This window comes from Mixophyes fleayi, chromosome 1 (genome assembly GCF_038048845.1).
Source record: "Mixophyes fleayi isolate aMixFle1 chromosome 1, aMixFle1.hap1, whole genome shotgun sequence".
NCBI classification, from domain to species: Eukaryota; Metazoa; Chordata; class Amphibia; order Anura; family Limnodynastidae; genus Mixophyes; species Mixophyes fleayi.
The window spans coordinates 332,805,287-332,822,753 of record NC_134402.1 but is presented as its reverse complement, the minus strand read 5'-3'; the positions used below and the strand labels follow the sequence as shown (position 1 = coordinate 332,822,753).

The following is a 17,467-nucleotide window of genomic DNA, read 5'->3' as shown; positions in this document are numbered from 1 at the left end:
TATGCAATGCTTGCATCCAGGGCGTTCTGGACTGTCCAGTCCATTTGAAGCAGATTGTTTTGTGTGTTTTGCATTTTTGTTCAATAGCAAGTGACCAGACTAGAGATATTCACTGACCCCCCCCCCCCCCCATGTTTTGGTTTTGATCTGGATTACCGTCATGTTTTGGTTTTGCCAAACCCCCCCTTGCGTGTTTTGGTTTTGTTTTTGTTTTGCAATTTTGTTTAAAAATCAATGTTTTTGGACATAAAATAACCTAATTTAGTGCTCCACCTGTTTCTTGGATAAGTAAGGTAATTCTAAAGCTAATAAATTAGGAAGAAAACAGTTTAATCCCTGATAGGCCATCCTTAATTCTGCACACAAACCTGATTGTCTTCCTCTTCATCTTCGCCTATTGGCAATGCAGCCATCGTCTTTGGGTGTATATTAAACCCTACATTTATAGATAAATATATAAAGAAATGGACAAATGCAGTTTGGTTTCTGTCTCTCCAAGCCCCCCTCCAATTGTAGAAAATACTAAAAAATTCCGCCGTTATAGACTGTACAATATAAATTGAAATGGACAAAGGCAGTTTGATTTCAGTCTCTATAGACCCCCCCCTTCACCCTCCACTTGTAGTTGAATAGAATAAAAGCAGCCTGCATAGACTGAACAATATAAAAAATAAATGGACCAAGGTAGATTGGTAGCTATGACCCCCCCCCCCCCCCCCTCCACTTGTAGTTGAATAGAAAAAACGCAGCCTGCATAGACTGTAGGATTCGAATGTAAAAAGAAATGGACAAAGGCAGTTTAATATCTTTCTGCATCAGACCCCTTCGCCACTAGGAGTAAAATAGAAAACTATTCAGTCGTTATAGACTCTAGAATAGAAATTGAGAAAGGCAATTTGGTGTCTGTCTGCATCATCATCATCAACATCATCATTAGCGCCCTCATCGCCTACACAAATCTCCCCCCATCCTCTTCTAATTCCAAGTGGCATCCTCAATTTGTGTATCGCCTGTTAAGGCACACATCAGAAGAACTGCTGAAAGGACCCTTCTTTATGGGAACACTAACAGAATGCTCACAATTACACATACTACTGGTGGATGGACTCTCCACAGGGATTGGTGTCATTTCTGATTCTGAGCATACATTATCCTCTAATGCCTTACTGTTTTCTTGCAGCTCGCCTTTCACGCGTAACAGTAGTTGTGCACCACTTTTAGACTCCAAATTGCTTGCTCACAAGTGACCTTACAAGAAGAAGACTCAGTAACATTTTTAGATCTGGCAGTAATAGAGAAAGGTGAAGGCATCATTCTTTCTTTGCCACTGCGTGTGTAGAATGGCATGTTGGCAATTTTTTTTTATCGGCACTTAACTTTTCCTCAGTTACACTTCTTTTTTGCTTCAACGAGGTTTTTTGGTGTGTGTTTTTTTTTCTTTTTTCCCCTGATTTCAAAAAAGCTATGTACTTTTGCATAGGCTTTACCAGATGACGCACTGGGAACACTACCATCAGAACTGGTGCCAGCACCTGCTTGCTGATTCTGCTCATGTGGACTGCTTTGAATCCATTTTAATGAGCCCAAAGCACTTGTAGTGGAAAGTATTGTATTAGATAGATACTGCTGATAAATATGACTTTGTGCGACAGCCAGAAAAATTGTTTCACACTGGGGAATATGGGAGACCCCAAAGCACTTGTAGTGCAAACAAATTGAAAAATAAGCATCCTCTATCCTCCTGTCTTGCTGTTCTAACAATTGCAAATAGAATTGGATTTAATAATAGAATTGAATAGATTCGAAATGAAAGAATAAGGTGTACAATTATTGCTCTGTCCCTGCGCTAATACAGCCTCTGACCTAACCCTGCTCTCTCCCTCTGTCAAATGGCGATGGATTGCTGTGGAGGCTGGTCTTTATGCTTTTCAAATCTCGCGAGAACCGAGCTCAGAAATACGAATACGTCACAATGACGTTTTGCCTCGCTTTCGATTCCGAATGGGTGGGAGAGTACCGAGCCTGCTCGGCTCAGTACTCGGATAGGCGAAATTCGGATGGATTCGGATCTCGGGGAACCGAGCCCGCCCATCTTTAGACCAGACTGACTTTGTTTGACCTTAAATCTCCAAAGTATTAAAGAATGTAAAGTTCAAGCTTCAAGAGTTTACCAAACAAATCAGCCATTACAGAAATAAGTAAAAAAAAAAAAAAGGGGAGAAAGAAGCTGAAATTGAATGTATGAACAAACACACAGAGATCTGCTGCTGGATACATACATACATTTGCAAATGTGTGCAACTAATACTTTTGCATTTTTATCTACAGTAGAAATAGCAGATCTGTTGCTGGCTATAGCAGTGTGCTGGGGGATCTCTGTGTGTGTGTGTTCCTTTTAGGATAACCCCACCCTTTCACGCACCTGCTATAGCCTATAAATTGATTTGAGCAGCTTCCATTTTCTTTATTTATTTGGTAAATAAATAATGTATATGTAACATGGAGATATTACTGCTACACTGAGCTAATACAATGACGTTGGAGCAAGGAGAGCCAAATATGGAGACAAGGTGCCCTGAATCAATGTTTTATACATAATGTGATTTTAACTTACATTTAATATAATAAATACTTGAAAATACCAGGAATTATCATGAAGAATATTAAAATATGACTTGTGATTACATGAACAGAAATTTCTTGTAAAAGAGGAAACCAATGGCAATCACTTTCACTGTCAGTGGAACAACACACACACTGTTGTGCTGTAGTTTCAGCAGCGGCTCTTATAATAATTACATAAACTGTCATGTTGTGAATAATATATGTAGGCTAAATGTCTTCCACAGGTATAATAAATAATAATTTCTCCGTTTTCTGTTCTAGATATTAACTACCAACAGACATGGGGGAAATACAGCGCTAATCAATAATCCTGTGCAATTGGTAAAGATTAACACTTTGCAAGATGGGGAATAGACTACCCACCACGTCGGCTCTTGTTCGGTTCTGCCAGAAGCTGAACAGGGTGAAGACTCTGGAAGATGATTTAATGGAGACATCCTTGAAAAGATGCCTGTCAACCCTGGACCTCATTCTTTTAGGTGTAGGTGGAATGATGGGTTCTGGCCTTTATGTACTGACTGGCACAGTGGCCAAGCAGATAGCCGGCCCAGCCGTCGTTATATCATTTATTATTGCCGGTTTTGCCTCTTTGCTTGCAGCTCTCTGCTATGCTGAGTTTGGTGCTAGGGTTCCAAAGACTGGTTCTGCATACATGTTTACATATGTTTCAGTGGGCGAAATATGGGCCTTTCTAATTGGCTGGAACGTTATCCTGGAATATATGATCGGTGGTGCAGCCGTTGCGAGAGCTTGGAGTGGATATTTAGACTCCATGTTTGACCACAAAATCAAAAACTATACTGAAAGCCATATTGGAACTTGGGGTGTACAGTTCTTGGCTCAATACCCTGATTTCTTGGCTGCTGGAATCTTGTTGTTTGCCACAGCATTTATATCGTTTGGGGTCAGAGTATCCTCCTGGCTTAATCACATTTTTGCAGCCGTTAATTTGTGTGTCATACTTTTTATTCTAGTATTTGGGTTTATACTCGCAGACCCAAAGAACTGGGCTGCTGAAAACGGAGGTTTTGCTCCATTTGGGTTTTCCGGCATTATGTCGGGCACTGCCACATGTTTTTATGCCTTTGTTGGCTTTGATGTGATTGCAGCATCTAGTGAAGAAGCGAGAAATCCTCAAAAATCTGTTCCCAAAGCAACAGCTGTGTCTCTAGGCCTTGCAACAGTTGCCTACATCCTGGTGTCCACTGTAATGACTCTAATGGTGCCTTGGAAGACATTGGTACCAGACTCCGCTCTTTCGGATGCATTTTACCGGAGAGGTTATTCTTGGGCAGGATTTATTGTAGCTGCTGGCTCTATTTGTGGTAAGTCAACTTTTGCAATCTAAACATTCATTAAAATTACACAGTTAGAATTTAGGACAAATAAAACTTGATGGACCTGTATCATTTTTAACTTTACTATTTGTGCTATTTGTTACTATGTAGTAATATTTTGTATTAGTTTTTCATGATTTATGAAAATACTGCTGGTTAGTGACACTGTGACTTTGGCAGATTAAGGAACAGGTAATCCTGATAGTATCATATCTCTTCTTTAGTGCTGCTCCTTCAATGTGAATTTGCTCCTCCCATTGTTTATAGAATCCATGGCACCATGGCCAGGGGCCAGCAAGCACAAAAACATTTTCCACGGGTGCTTTATACATGGGGGGGGGGGCGTGGTAATAAATCAAGTCTATTTATTACCAATCAAATCTTAAAGGTTAGACTTCCATGTGCTTGTTCATCAAGCTTATGATGTTGCCCATTTACCAAAGAAGGAGTCTCTAATGGTTTGATGTGGAAAATAATCACGTTTATTGATTCACGTGCACACAGACCACTGAATCAGATCAGAAGGCCCAGATTGTACATTAGTTTTATACACCATAATATTGACACTCTTCGCAGAGGGGCTGTTTAAGCTTAACCTTTGCATTGATTGGATAATTACTAATTCCATGCATCTCCACCCAAAGAATGCACCACTCCGACTGAAACATGTCAACAAAGGTCCTAATCTCTGTAACATAGATATTCTTTTATCCACGTTTTTAGCTAAAAAGCTACTTGAAACATCTCGCATAATCGTATTCCTAGAAACAAGAAATACATTTTACAAAGGTACATTCATCTTGTACAGAAATAAGTTCATTTAATAAGACGGTACAATGCATATCATGGCTGATAGACTCCAGATTGTCATTCAACTCACACAATCAAATCGGGAAGTGTGAACTCATTCACCACTATTCTCTTCCAGCAAACGGCAGCACTGCGGACAGGTCATATGGCAAATTCATTTTACATTACATTTTAAGATATACGTTCCCCCAAAGAGAATGGACACATCTTTTATATTGCAAAGCTATTGGAGTTTAAAAAATACTTTTACCAACCTACAATATCCAGAAACATTATATAATTGCATTAGGAAACTAAAGTTTGGCTTGGGTTAGGGCTTGGGCAAATGTTAGTTAATAGGATTACATGTTAGGTTCACATTTAGGATTTGAGCTAATGTTAGTCTTAATATAATATAAGTACAAAATCATGTTGGTTTGTTGATATTATCTTATGCTACATAATTAACATGCCTTCTTGTTTTCCATTAAAGCTATGAATACTGTGCTGCTCAGTAGCCTCTTCTCCCTGCCAAGAATTGTATATGCAATGGCGGAAGATGGGTTATTCTTTCAAGTTTTCTCCAAAGTGAACCCGGTTACTAAAGTACCTGTCATAGGAATTGTGGTATTTGGCATTTTGATGGCCATCCTGGCTCTCATATTTGACCTGGAAGCACTAGTGCAGTTTTTGTCTATTGGCACACTTCTGGCCTACACATTTGTTGCAGCCAGTATCATTGTATTGAGGTTTCAGCAAGAAAAATCGGAGCCCTCAAATGCAGCCGACCAGGAACAAAGTCCCCAGCACCGTGATCCCGGGATCGGTACTGAGAGGATTGCTGGAGAAGAATTTAAGGAATATGAGTCTTTTTCTGATAAGCTTCAATTGGTTGAAACTCAGAAAAAAGACAAAGACCGCAGAGAAACAGGACACCTGAAAGCTGCCTTTGAGCCATACCTAAAGTTCTTGAGTGACTTTTATCCTGGTGAAGTTGTCACAATTGCAGTAGTAACAATGATGGTCTCCGCCATTTGCCTGTGTTCTGTCCTGGTGTTTGGAAATAATCACTTGCATCTCCCTAGCTGGACTTTTTATTTACTGATTGTAGTTTTTCTGATTGGATTTTTAATCAGTGTCCTTTTAATTTGGGTCCATGAACAACAGAAGAAAACTGCCACATTTCAGGTAATTACAAGCCTGTAAAGCTTACACCAGGTTTTGGAGACCAGTGCTCTAAGTAAAATCATGTTCTTATACATAGTCGCCAAGGTCTGTCCCCGGGAGTATGTGTTCCTTATAGTGCTCCAGGCTTAAATCTACTTTTTAAACAGAACCACTCTTAAGCGCTCCCACTCCAGGGACCAAAGTAAAAATAATATAGAGAAGAATGTAAAGAATTCAGTGGTACATCCTCTTTAAGGAGTGTCAAACCTTAAAAATGATCAACCATACAAACAGGTGTGTCAGAGAACTACAATAAATGAGGAAGGCATTACAGATTATATGACAAATATGACAGGGACAGACTCTGGGAAATGTATCCAGCAACCAAAACAGGCAAAAGTAGATGCAACATACAAACATGATAAGAGGTGTGCCAGAGAACTACGACATATTACATTCAGAAAAAACAGCACAAATATGGCATAATAAACAAATTCATAAAATACACATTTATTTGAAATATAAATAAAAAAAAATGATGTCTATTAAATAATAAAAAAAAATTGAATGAAAAATAAATATTAATAAGAGTGCTATAAAATTCTAAATTAACAATATAAATATTTGCAAATGTCTTCATATAACCAGGTTACACAGACTAAAGAAAATGTCCAGTCAAAGGTATATAGGAGTGCACTTATTTCGGATTTAAACACCGTTGCATGCATAAATAATTAAGCAAACTTCTTCAAAAACTGCTATAGTGAAATGAGTCTCTATTAAGAGTGAATGGTCGATTCACTCATTTCACATAGAATATACAGCAGGCAAATGTATGTTTGTGGTTTATCAGTAGCTCTAATCCAACAGCGTCTGAGCTTTATTAAGATACCATGTATTTGTAGTTAGGTAGAAAGATGTCCCCTCTTACTTGTCTGTCCCTGTCATATTTGCCATCTAATCTGATTTAATTTATACACAACACTAATCCCACTCCAATTTGGCAAGGAACCCAGTGTTACCTTAGAATCGCTACTGGTGTGGGGCATTTTCAGTCATTCTAGTGCTGTAGGGCTTTACAGTGTGGGACTGAACGTTTAGATATGTGCCATAGACATACAGTCAGATGGCTCCTTATTCAAATTCATGGCAGCATTGAATTTCATTCTGTGCTGATACTTGGATTTTTGGCATTAACCGGTGGGAACTCCACTGTTAACCAATAGGACTCAAGTGCAGACACACCCAGCAAATTGCTACATTATGGGTAGTAACTAAAGTAAGGAAGTGGACATAACATACAGATGTCCCTGCCTGACAGCAGTTCCTTTAGTAATTGTTTTAAAGGTTGATGTTAAAGCTGATTTAAAAGGAAAATTATTAGCGGCATTCAACAAATTATGACATCATTATCAACCAATTGAACGCATTTCCAATTTAATTTGTTCATATTCATGCTTTTAAAAGTTGTATTATAAGTGGTACTATAAGAGTCTCCAAAATAGTTGCATATCTTAATAAACATGTTCTCATTGCTTTAATATATACCTTACTCCGGTGACTAACAGACAAATATGCTCACTATGCTACAACCGTAATTATCACCTCAATATAATATATTCTATATCAAACATCGCTTCACATATCTTCTTGTCGCATACCCTGAGGAGATTGCCAGTCTCCCAAAAGTGTGTAGAACAAAAAAATATAATGCTCAGGGTGCGTCCAAAAAGGATGTAAAAATATATTTCTTTATATATAAAAAGAATAAGTGAACAAGCTCACATGTATATCATCCAAATGATATGGCGGGTAATACCCGATACAATGTTACAATGAAGACATTCCCAATGAGATGATAATAATCAATAAAATGAGTGTCTGGCCAGTACACACTATCATAAAAACATGTATTGTAGACCAAGTCCTGATAATCAACAAAAATGTAGCAGGAGAGATCTCACCCAATAGTAAGGTGCAGCTGCAACGTGAGGGTGAGTGAACACAGATCCATATTAGGATTCAGCGTGGTCTGATGCGTGATGTGTCAATTTTCCTTAATGTGGCTCTCATATAATCCCACAATGATCAATGAAGTTCTTATAGATGGTGAAAATGCTGTGGTATTTATCTCACCACTGGAAATCCCGAGAAGATAGCTGACAAACCACCGCTGGTGGACATGGGTGGTGTATATCAATAGGTATCGGGAGGAGTGTACTCAGGTGCCGGAGTTCCGTTGTGTCGAGGAGTGATATCCCGTTGTAAAACTGCCTCAGGAGCGTTTCGTTAGTAGTATGCTAACTTTTTCAAAGATGAAAGTTAGCATACTGCTAACGAAACGCGTTAGAGTCAGGACTCCCTAACATCCGGATCGCTATTTGAAGGAGAACACATCTCCATTATATCCAAGGAGACTATTTTCCTAATATTGACAAAAGCACTGCATAGTATGTAGGCACTATATAAATAACATAAGACTTCATAAACTCTTGTACTTCATTTACTGTTTAAATCATGCTAAAAACAAAATATTTAATACTTTACTTGGCACACAAGATACTGTATTATGACTATTATTTGTGTTGCATATTGACATAATTACTTACTTTGTCTATCTTGCAATAACTACTGTCAATATAGGTCCCGTTGGTGCCGCTGATTCCGTCTTTGAGTATCCTGCTAAACATATATCTCATGCTCAAGCTGAACTACATGACATGGGTGCGGTTTACAGTATGGCTTGCTATTGGTAAGCCTTTCTGCATTATACTTATGGGCATTGTGTTCAGCTATCAACCAATGTTTATTTCAGTATAGAGACCCGGAATTAGTGGAGCTATATATGATGATAACTAAGAAGGACAATGTAAAGCAGGGGGCTGGTGAAGGCAGATGGTAATAGGTTCATTTTCAAACCGCTTTGAGAAGTTGAGCTTACTAAGGGATCTATTTATGAGCGGGAGATTTGCAGGCTTAAACATTTCATTTAAAAACATTTTCTTTTTAGAAAGTGGAACTGGAAGCCAAACTCCAGACTTCCAGTTCCATTGTGCATGTGTGAATCGGCAAATTGTAGCAATATAAGGTTTTGCTGCGATTGAAAATCTTTTTTTGTGTATAATGGTAAAAGTCGTTTTAAAATCAGAGTTGCAAATAACCAATAACAAATCCACTTCCTTTTATCAAATTATTTGCTGGATAAAAACTCCCGTCAAAGATGCAGATGGTCCAGTAGTAGTGTAGTGACCCTACTAATCCCAGTTTTGGAGTTTTTCCCGATTCCTAAATATGAGAATGTCAGTACATACTTACAAGGGTTGTTGTGGTAGTTGTAGGAAGGAAATGTTCTGCTATTTTTTTTCACCCCTGGAAGTGATAAAGGTGGCACAAGGGGTAGGTTTCTATTACTGTTTATTTGCTACTGTGTTAATTAGTTTACATCATAAATTATTTCGATTTTGTTCTATGTATTGGACACCAAATGAATTCTATAGGAATCTAATGCCAGTGCCATACTACAGCCAGTATCCCGCAGTCTGTCCTCTTCCTGTAACCGCCAGCCCCTAACATAACCAGCTGAACTTGCTCTGTTCAGACAGTTGGACAAAGATACATCACACAGCCCTCGTGTCCCAGTGTAGCTAGAAAGCACAAGACTCGGCTACATAGTGCTTCCAGTCTATAGGATGCCAGCAGTTACAAGAAGAGACAAGTAGCTCGCTAACATGTCCTGTGATCACAAGCGACCGAGTCCTTATATGTAGTCAGGTTGTTATTGAATTGCCTCTGTATAGAGTTAGTGGGTATAGCGTCATAGTTTGCCAACACTCAGATGTCATAACATGGACGTCAGATTACCCTGGTCAGATTGTCTCTCTTCCTATATTTCTTGTTTTACATCTTATTGTCCATCAATGATCGCTTTGTCTATGCATCAAATGGACACATATATCTAGAAGCAAAATAGGTTTTACCAACACCCTTAATTGTCCTTGTAATACACGAATACTCCTTCACTTTAGCATTAGTGTTTTTAATGATTATTTTGTAACCTTGATATTATTGTTTTGCTTCATAGTGTAACATAGTTGCAATAATTAAAACATGATTCATTTTAAATGCTAACAATCACATTTTAATTTATTAATGAGTAATTTTAATATTTTAAAAAAATGTTAAAGTATTATGTACAAGCCCCCAAATCGCTTCCCATTACAATCTTATTTCTCTTTGCAGGCCTCTTTGTTTATTTTGGTTATGGCATCTGGCACAGCAAAGAGAACTTGCATGGACCAAAGAGCCACGGGGTCACTGCGCGTTACGTGGTATTTCCAAGCAGCAGTCTGGAAGAAACTGTGCAGCAGATCCAACCTAACATGCATGATGCCATGGGACAGGCGGAGACTACGGATGATGAAATCATAAAGAGATGATAGATAGAATGTCCATCTAGGTACATCAAAACCTATATGTTGGGGAAAGTCTTATGTTGTACTTTTTCCTTCGCTAGAAGGATTTGCCATTTGCACTGAAATATCACAAGTGTAAGGACACTTTCAGAAAACCATATACAGCACAAACACTACGCAAATTCCAAGTCCTGTTTTCTTCAGAAATCTGTAACCATAATACGTATGCTTTGTCTAGTAGAGTAAAGAATGCTATACTTAGCCTTACAGAATGCCGAGTTATTACTGTATCGGAGCACAAATTACATTATACCCAGTGATTTATATATTATTACAAACACCCCCAAAACAATTGCATGTTTGGACCTTCAAAAGTAGTGGATCTTCTGAAGTATGTTAGTCAAGGGGATGCATATTTTTTAGAAGACAAATACAGAAAATATATATGTAATTAATGGGCAAGTACAGGATTTTTACAGGAGGAATTCCACCTTTTAAACTTTTATCAAATCTTCATATTGTATGTATATGCTGCCCTAACAACCGTACAAATGATATTTCTAGATATATCTAGCAAGGATGATGTATGCCCTGACCTCTAACCCTACAGATCTCCCTGCAAAGAGAAGCCTGCAAAAGTCATTGTGTTGTGCTACAAATGGCCAGGCAATGGTTGTGGTCTAGAAGGGGCATTATCTGCTATTCCCTAGGTACTACAAACTCAAGGACAAATATATCTGTTTCCTAAAAATCAGATTGTCTTGCCGCTTTAGAATTGAGCTTACTGCTGCCGATTGGCACTGATATCTGGCAATCAGCCCAGTATTACAGCTTTCATGGCCCGAAAAAGACTGATGCCCAGTCATGATCCATCCCAAAGTGCTTGGATGATGATGGTGTATTTTAGCAAATGCAGCTCCACTACTGGCCAGTGTCCAACAACTCTAAAGGGCCCTAGTCTAGCTCGAAGCAAAATAACCCTTCAATATTGCTAAGATTATTTATTCTCATGATTTTTTTTTTATTTTATTTTTTTTCTCGGATATTGTCTTGGTTTTTAAAAATACCTTTTGAAACAAAAAATTAGATCATTTTATCTAAAATGGAAACAAAAATACCATGGTAAAGTTATATTGTTATCAAACTGGATTATGTTTATCCCAAGTGGTACATTTAGATTCAAGGGTTACTTCAGTTTATTGAATGCAACTCATAATAGTAAATCCTAGCCTAGTACTACCAAATAATATGAAAATGTTTATTAAATGTATAAAATTACTGAAATGTTATTGTTAACTTATACCTGACCTATGTAAGTACAGTGAGGAAAGTTGGTTAGTCACTTAAGGCAGTTTAACAGTGTTTTGTCACAGTGGCCATTCACACAGATAGTATTGTAGAAGAATTATTGGTGAAGCATTGTTGGTGCACCGTCACACTGTAAAAAAATAAAGGGTCCTGTTGATTTTCAGATACCATTGGATGGACAACCCACAGATACATAATTCTATATGGCTAACATATGTAATGTAGAGTAATCATTCTTCCTAACTGATTGAGTCCAACATGACTGAGACATAACTGTCATCTCAAACGCTGGCTGTTCACAGTCAGTGACTAAGTATATGGTTGCTGTTTTGGCATGTGCTTACTTGTCTGGAAATTCCAATAGTAGAAATTAAGTCTGATTTTTATTTATTTATTTTTATCAGCAGTAACAAACTAAACATAACCCTGCTTTGGAGTTTTTATATCCAACAGCTTTCAAAATTCTTATCCCCACCTCTTTGGTCATGCCCACGCATTGGGTACTCACTCATGACTCTTCAGTCTCTATAGAAGTGCCTGGCTTGGCTCATAAACGTTTGCCACTTCTCCAGTGATTTCACTTTATAGGCATAATTTTTATTTTACTTCTTATTGTGTTTAAACATTCCTTGACCTCGTAATCTTGCCTGACTTTTTTTTTTTTGCTTTTCACCTGGCTTTCTGCATCTTTGCAGGAGCCCTAGTGAAAGCTGATTTTACTTACTAGCAATGTAAAATATCACACAAGATTTATATCCTTCATATTTTGTAAAAATGTCAAAGTAGCAACAGAATTGCACAATTTGAATAATTTGTGTCATCATGGCCCCATCCCCTGCTGCGAGATGACACACCTCACTGCGTAGTGGGCATGAGGGCATGAATTGTGCCCCCTGCACTTGCCCTTTACCTGCTACTGCAGATCATGAGCAGCATTAAACAAGTAATACATGTAGAACAGTTACTAACAGTTAATAGTTAAGGGTTCTATTGCCTTTATGTATTACCCAGTATTGTCTTATCAATGTTTATTCCCAATTGTAAAGCGCTACGGAATTTGCTGGCGCTATATAAATAAATGATGATGATGATTGCCTTAGGAGGGCAGTTGGTTCAAGGCCCATACAGAATAGGGGGGCACATTTTTATTATAATAAATTTCTAAGTAACTGGATGGAGCAGGGTTTTTGAATTTGTCCATATCATATAATTGGTGAGTGAGAGGAAAAGCTCATTCACTGGCTTGGCCTGACTGCACTAACAAGATATTAGCTGTAATGGACTTAAACCTGCAGACAACAGTTGCCCTGTGTAACCTACATTACCAATTGCCAATACTTCACTTAATGAAAACAATTTTAGATTGTTTTATAGTGATTGAGTGTTTTGGCATATAACATCGGTTTCAGCTTGTGATGATTTTATCTTAAATAGAAAGTATGCCAAAACCCTACTCAACGTGTGCAATATTATCCAGTCCAACAGAACAGCATATGAACGTCAGTTACTGGCATTAAATGCATTTTCTCTTTGTAGGATGAATACAATTATCACAATTGGCTGTTTACATTCAGTTTGGTCATTAGTTGTTTAGATTTCTTAGTACAAAGAACTGGGCAAAGATGCTATTCAAAATAAAATACCTCTTTATGGTTTATGAGATGGGACATGTGAATCAGACTTCTTAAAGCTGGTTTATGCACACTAAACAGCATTTAATGCAGTTGTTATTATAATTGTCTTTATGAGGTGCCACAAGGGGTCTGCAGCACCGTATACAGGGTTTGAACAAACAACAAAACTACAATATTACAGCCTGAAAACTAACATAATGTTGTAAAGAAAACACAGCTTGTGAGAGCTTACATTCTAGTGGGGAGGGGTGGACAAGAGGAAGAAGTTGATTGGGTGCAAAGCTTGGGGTTGTGGAGGTGGCAGAGATAGGAGGCTGGTAGGCTTGAATGAAGAGAAATGTTTCTAGGGCATGTTTGAAGCCTTCAAGACTTGTGGATAGAGTAATTGGTCATGGGATGGCATTCCAAAGGTTGGGAGCAGCGCAGGAGAAATCCTGCAGTGGGAATAGGTAATCCCTAGGGAGGTGAGGCAGCAGTCGTTGGCAGAGTGGACAGGAGGAATATTAAGGTTTCTCCAGTTTATTAAACAGGACCTGTCACCAGGTCATAAGATGTAATGTTTTGGCATTACTGCATAGTGACTTGTGCTAACTTATGAAATTTCCCAAAGCCCCATCTACTTCTTTACTATCTAGGCGAGACTCACTGTAGTTATCATACTGTTCCTTACTACCTTGTTTTACTACATTTGCCATTCTCCAAACACCATTAATTACACCAGTGAGCAGTGATTGACTAAACAGATTGGTTAATGGTGCTGCCAGTGCTATTATTATTATTATTATTATTATTATTTTTTTAATATTCTCAGATGTATGCCATCTGTACTTTGACTAATCTGCATTCAATTTTGTAGTGTAAAATATACACAGAAAATACAGTCTATCAATTTACTTGAAACCAGTTGTTGTTCTACAAAATAAAATACCTCTAAGTTTGGGACAGTGTGAAATAGACTTTTTTGTAAATCTACACTACACAATATAAAATACAGATATTAAGATTTGTCGCCAGGTAATCTGGTGTACAATTTTGCCTTACTACAGAGTTCCCCTGAAGCCCATATACGTAGGAGAGAAAATTTTATACACTAGTATACAATACAGACAGCAACAATCCATAATGCATTACACCATTAAACCATACTTGCCAACATTGGCAAATTGTTTCCCAGGGTCAGGTGGGTGAGTCATTGGCCCTGCCCCCAAAACCGGGGGTGGGGCCATGATGACACAGCGTCACAAAGCCCCACCCCTACGTTTAATTTACAGAGATGGCTGGGATCCGGCAGAATTACCTACTCTCCCTGGAGTCCAGGAGGACTCCCAGAAATTTGGGAGGCTCCTGGACGTTCTGGGGGAGTAGGCAACTATATATTAAACTAAATATAATTCTACAAAGACCAGCCATCTACTAAATATCAGATTAAACACATATAACTTGGTAATGCAGATCAAGTTATTTACAGGACAGTGAGTAAGGAGAACACGAGGAAAGAGGGACAGGGCCTGGCTGGCAAATTTTAGCCAGGGGACAAAAATCAGCTCAGCAGCCTATTAGGAACATTTTAAAGGAAAAAAAATACAGGTAGCCCTATGACCCAGTCCAGGGTAGCCAACTATGGGATCCATCCAGGGAGCAGGTGCCCCCCAGCCCAGCAAGCCAATGGAAGGGGAAGACACAAATGGGGTGGCAACAGATGGGGGAGTGGAGGTGATGGCAGAGGCAAGGTTAGGAGGAGGGCTTGAATAAAGTAATGAGTATTCATGGCACACTTGAAGCCTTTGAGACTTGAGGCTAATCTCAGTGTGTGGGAGATACTAAATATTTTAATTAACATACTGTCTTGTGAAACTATTTATATTTTTAGCTGTTGCACCATCTTGGTTGCAGGACATCTAAGTGTGCCACTTTTACATGACTGTGGAGGGAGGGGGTGCAGGAAGAATACTCAGAAGTTCCACTCTCTCTCTGATTGTGGCTTCTGATTGGTCTCTGCCCTTCACACACTCCATAACCCGTGTCACACAGCTCTGGTTTCTAGCTGGGGCTATGAGATGCACCAAAGTCCCAGGAAAAATCCCTGTATGGGACAGGGAAGTGAGGGAACAAGGTATTGCATACATGGTAATGCAGCTTAAGCTGTGATTAAGAGCATTGTGGACAGGGATTTTATTAAGGAACTACAGTAGAAATAAAAAAAAATTGTAATCAAATCCTTAGTAAAAGCAAATTTTACATGTCCAAACATGAGATACAAGTTATGTTGGATTCTCTTAAACTTCTGAACAACAGTGAGAATTCTGAGCACATGTCAGAATGTAAAATTGTATTGTATTGTGTGGCCTGGAGCAGCTTGTTCCCGTACTACATAATGATGTTCCCGCAGCAGGCCTGTACTTGTTGCCCCGGCCCGTTACTGCTGTTCTGTCTTCCTCCACCATTCCTATAATTTAAGATTCTTGGCCCCAACCTCCACCATATAACTGCATAATAAAAGAAATGGAAGTCAAATGTATCTGTCAGTATTAATAATTGTCATATAAAATTGTTTAAGTTGGAACATCTTTGTGGGAAAAAAGATGTGGGAAGATAACGAAACAAGGAACAGCCTGCCCCATATGAAATATACTGGCTTAATCCTACTGTATGTTGCCTTTCCACAAATCTGAAGCTGTTGTGTAGCCATCACTTTGCTCAAAGGATCAGAAACACAAATATTTAATTGACTGAAACAACCTTTATTTATTTTCTTGCTCTCTGTTTATCACCATTTCACACTTGATATCTGTTTTTTTTGGGGGGTTTTTGCCAATCTCTAGCCTGTTGGGATTATGTAAATATGAATAATATGTATTTGGATATAAGTCACTTTAGTGAGGCCTATAGCTAGCCTACTCTCCTGGGTGGTTGTGGTCAGATAGCACATTTCACTATAAGGTATGGTTACATTTCTATTTGACATTGTATGTCAGCCTCTATTTCTGTTCTATAGTAATAGAAAAAGACAGGTAGACATTCTCGTTTTATAGGGTTCTCTGTCAGCAGCCTAGTCTTTCTGTTACTAATAAGTGGGACCAAACCTCTTGCACATGTACATTTCCATTTCAATAAACATCCCGTAAAACTAATTCATATTTAAATAGTTTTTGTCTTTTTTCAAACACACGTTAGTCCAGAAATGGATATAACTCCTAGATCATTTCTTTATACTGCACATATATATCATAGCTTGGAACTGGTGATGTGCTGTACTTTAAGCAGCGTTTTGCTAGCTGACATTGAAACATTGTACGAGATGAACTTGTGAGCTCCGATCATGGGATTATAAACCAATGTTAAGCTAATCATGGGGCTGTTTAATTGTATTATCAGTGCTTCTGGCAACTTTAAAAAAGAAAACAATCTTGTATTTTTGTATCAATGTATTGTAACATTCTCTTTTGCAATTCATTTGACTTTTTCCTGTTTTTGGTTTTGTTGTACAGTGATGTATTGACTTAATGATAAAAGCAGTTTAATAAATGTTTAGAGATGCAACATCTGGTGTTGAGTGTATTAGTTTCGTTATTTCGGATTTCCTGTATTGAGTATAACTGTGTGAATATATTTACAGTTTAATTTAAATTAAAAGTGGTTTGATACAAAATAAATACATTTTATTAAATAACTTTGAAGGGGGATACATCAACTTTTTTTTTTTTTTACTTTATTTTGTAATCCCCAAGATGTGGCAAATAAACTTTGCATCTTTCTATAAATAAAAAAACAAGCTACCTAACTTGTCTATTAATATCAGAAAAGTGTAGATCAACCCAAGAATCTGGCAGCTGTGAACTACAACTTATTGAACACTTGTTAAAACCTGGGGGTAAATGTATCAATGTCCGGATTCTTCAACTCAGGCGAGATCGGCATCTTCAGCGCTTAAATTTAAAGCGGCGCTGCATTGTAAAGAGAAGTCTATTCCTAACAGCCAGGGTTATTCTTAGCCGTTTGCTGTTTGAGTCGGAAACCAAAGTGGCACTTCTCTCGTGTCTTACGCAAAGTACCATAAACCTTTTTATATGAGTGGAGTGCACTTTAAAAGCCAATATTGTCATTTGCAAGCATTATTAGACCAACCATTAAGGTAAATCCTACTAATTTCATTCCTGTAGTTTTGCTGCTCCTAAAATGAGCATGCTAATTGCCC

At 38.2% G+C, this 17,467-nt stretch overlaps 1 protein-coding gene across 1 annotated transcript in view; it reads left to right on the top strand.

Moving 5' to 3' along the window:
* SLC7A4 (solute carrier family 7 member 4) overlaps window positions 1-16,812 on the top strand; it is a 28,407-nt gene extending 11,595 nt beyond the window's left edge. Inside the window, exons 2-5 of the mRNA XM_075214708.1 lie at window positions 2,887-3,950; window positions 5,245-5,939; window positions 8,562-8,670; window positions 10,158-16,812. Of these exons, the coding sequence (XP_075070809.1) occupies window positions 2,969-3,950; window positions 5,245-5,939; window positions 8,562-8,670; window positions 10,158-10,354 (1,983 nt within the window). The 5' untranslated portion in view covers window positions 2,887-2,968 and the 3' untranslated portion in view covers window positions 10,355-16,812. The remainder of the gene's footprint in view (window positions 1-2,886; window positions 3,951-5,244; window positions 5,940-8,561; window positions 8,671-10,157) is intronic.
* Window positions 16,813-17,467: the final 655 nt, after the last annotated feature.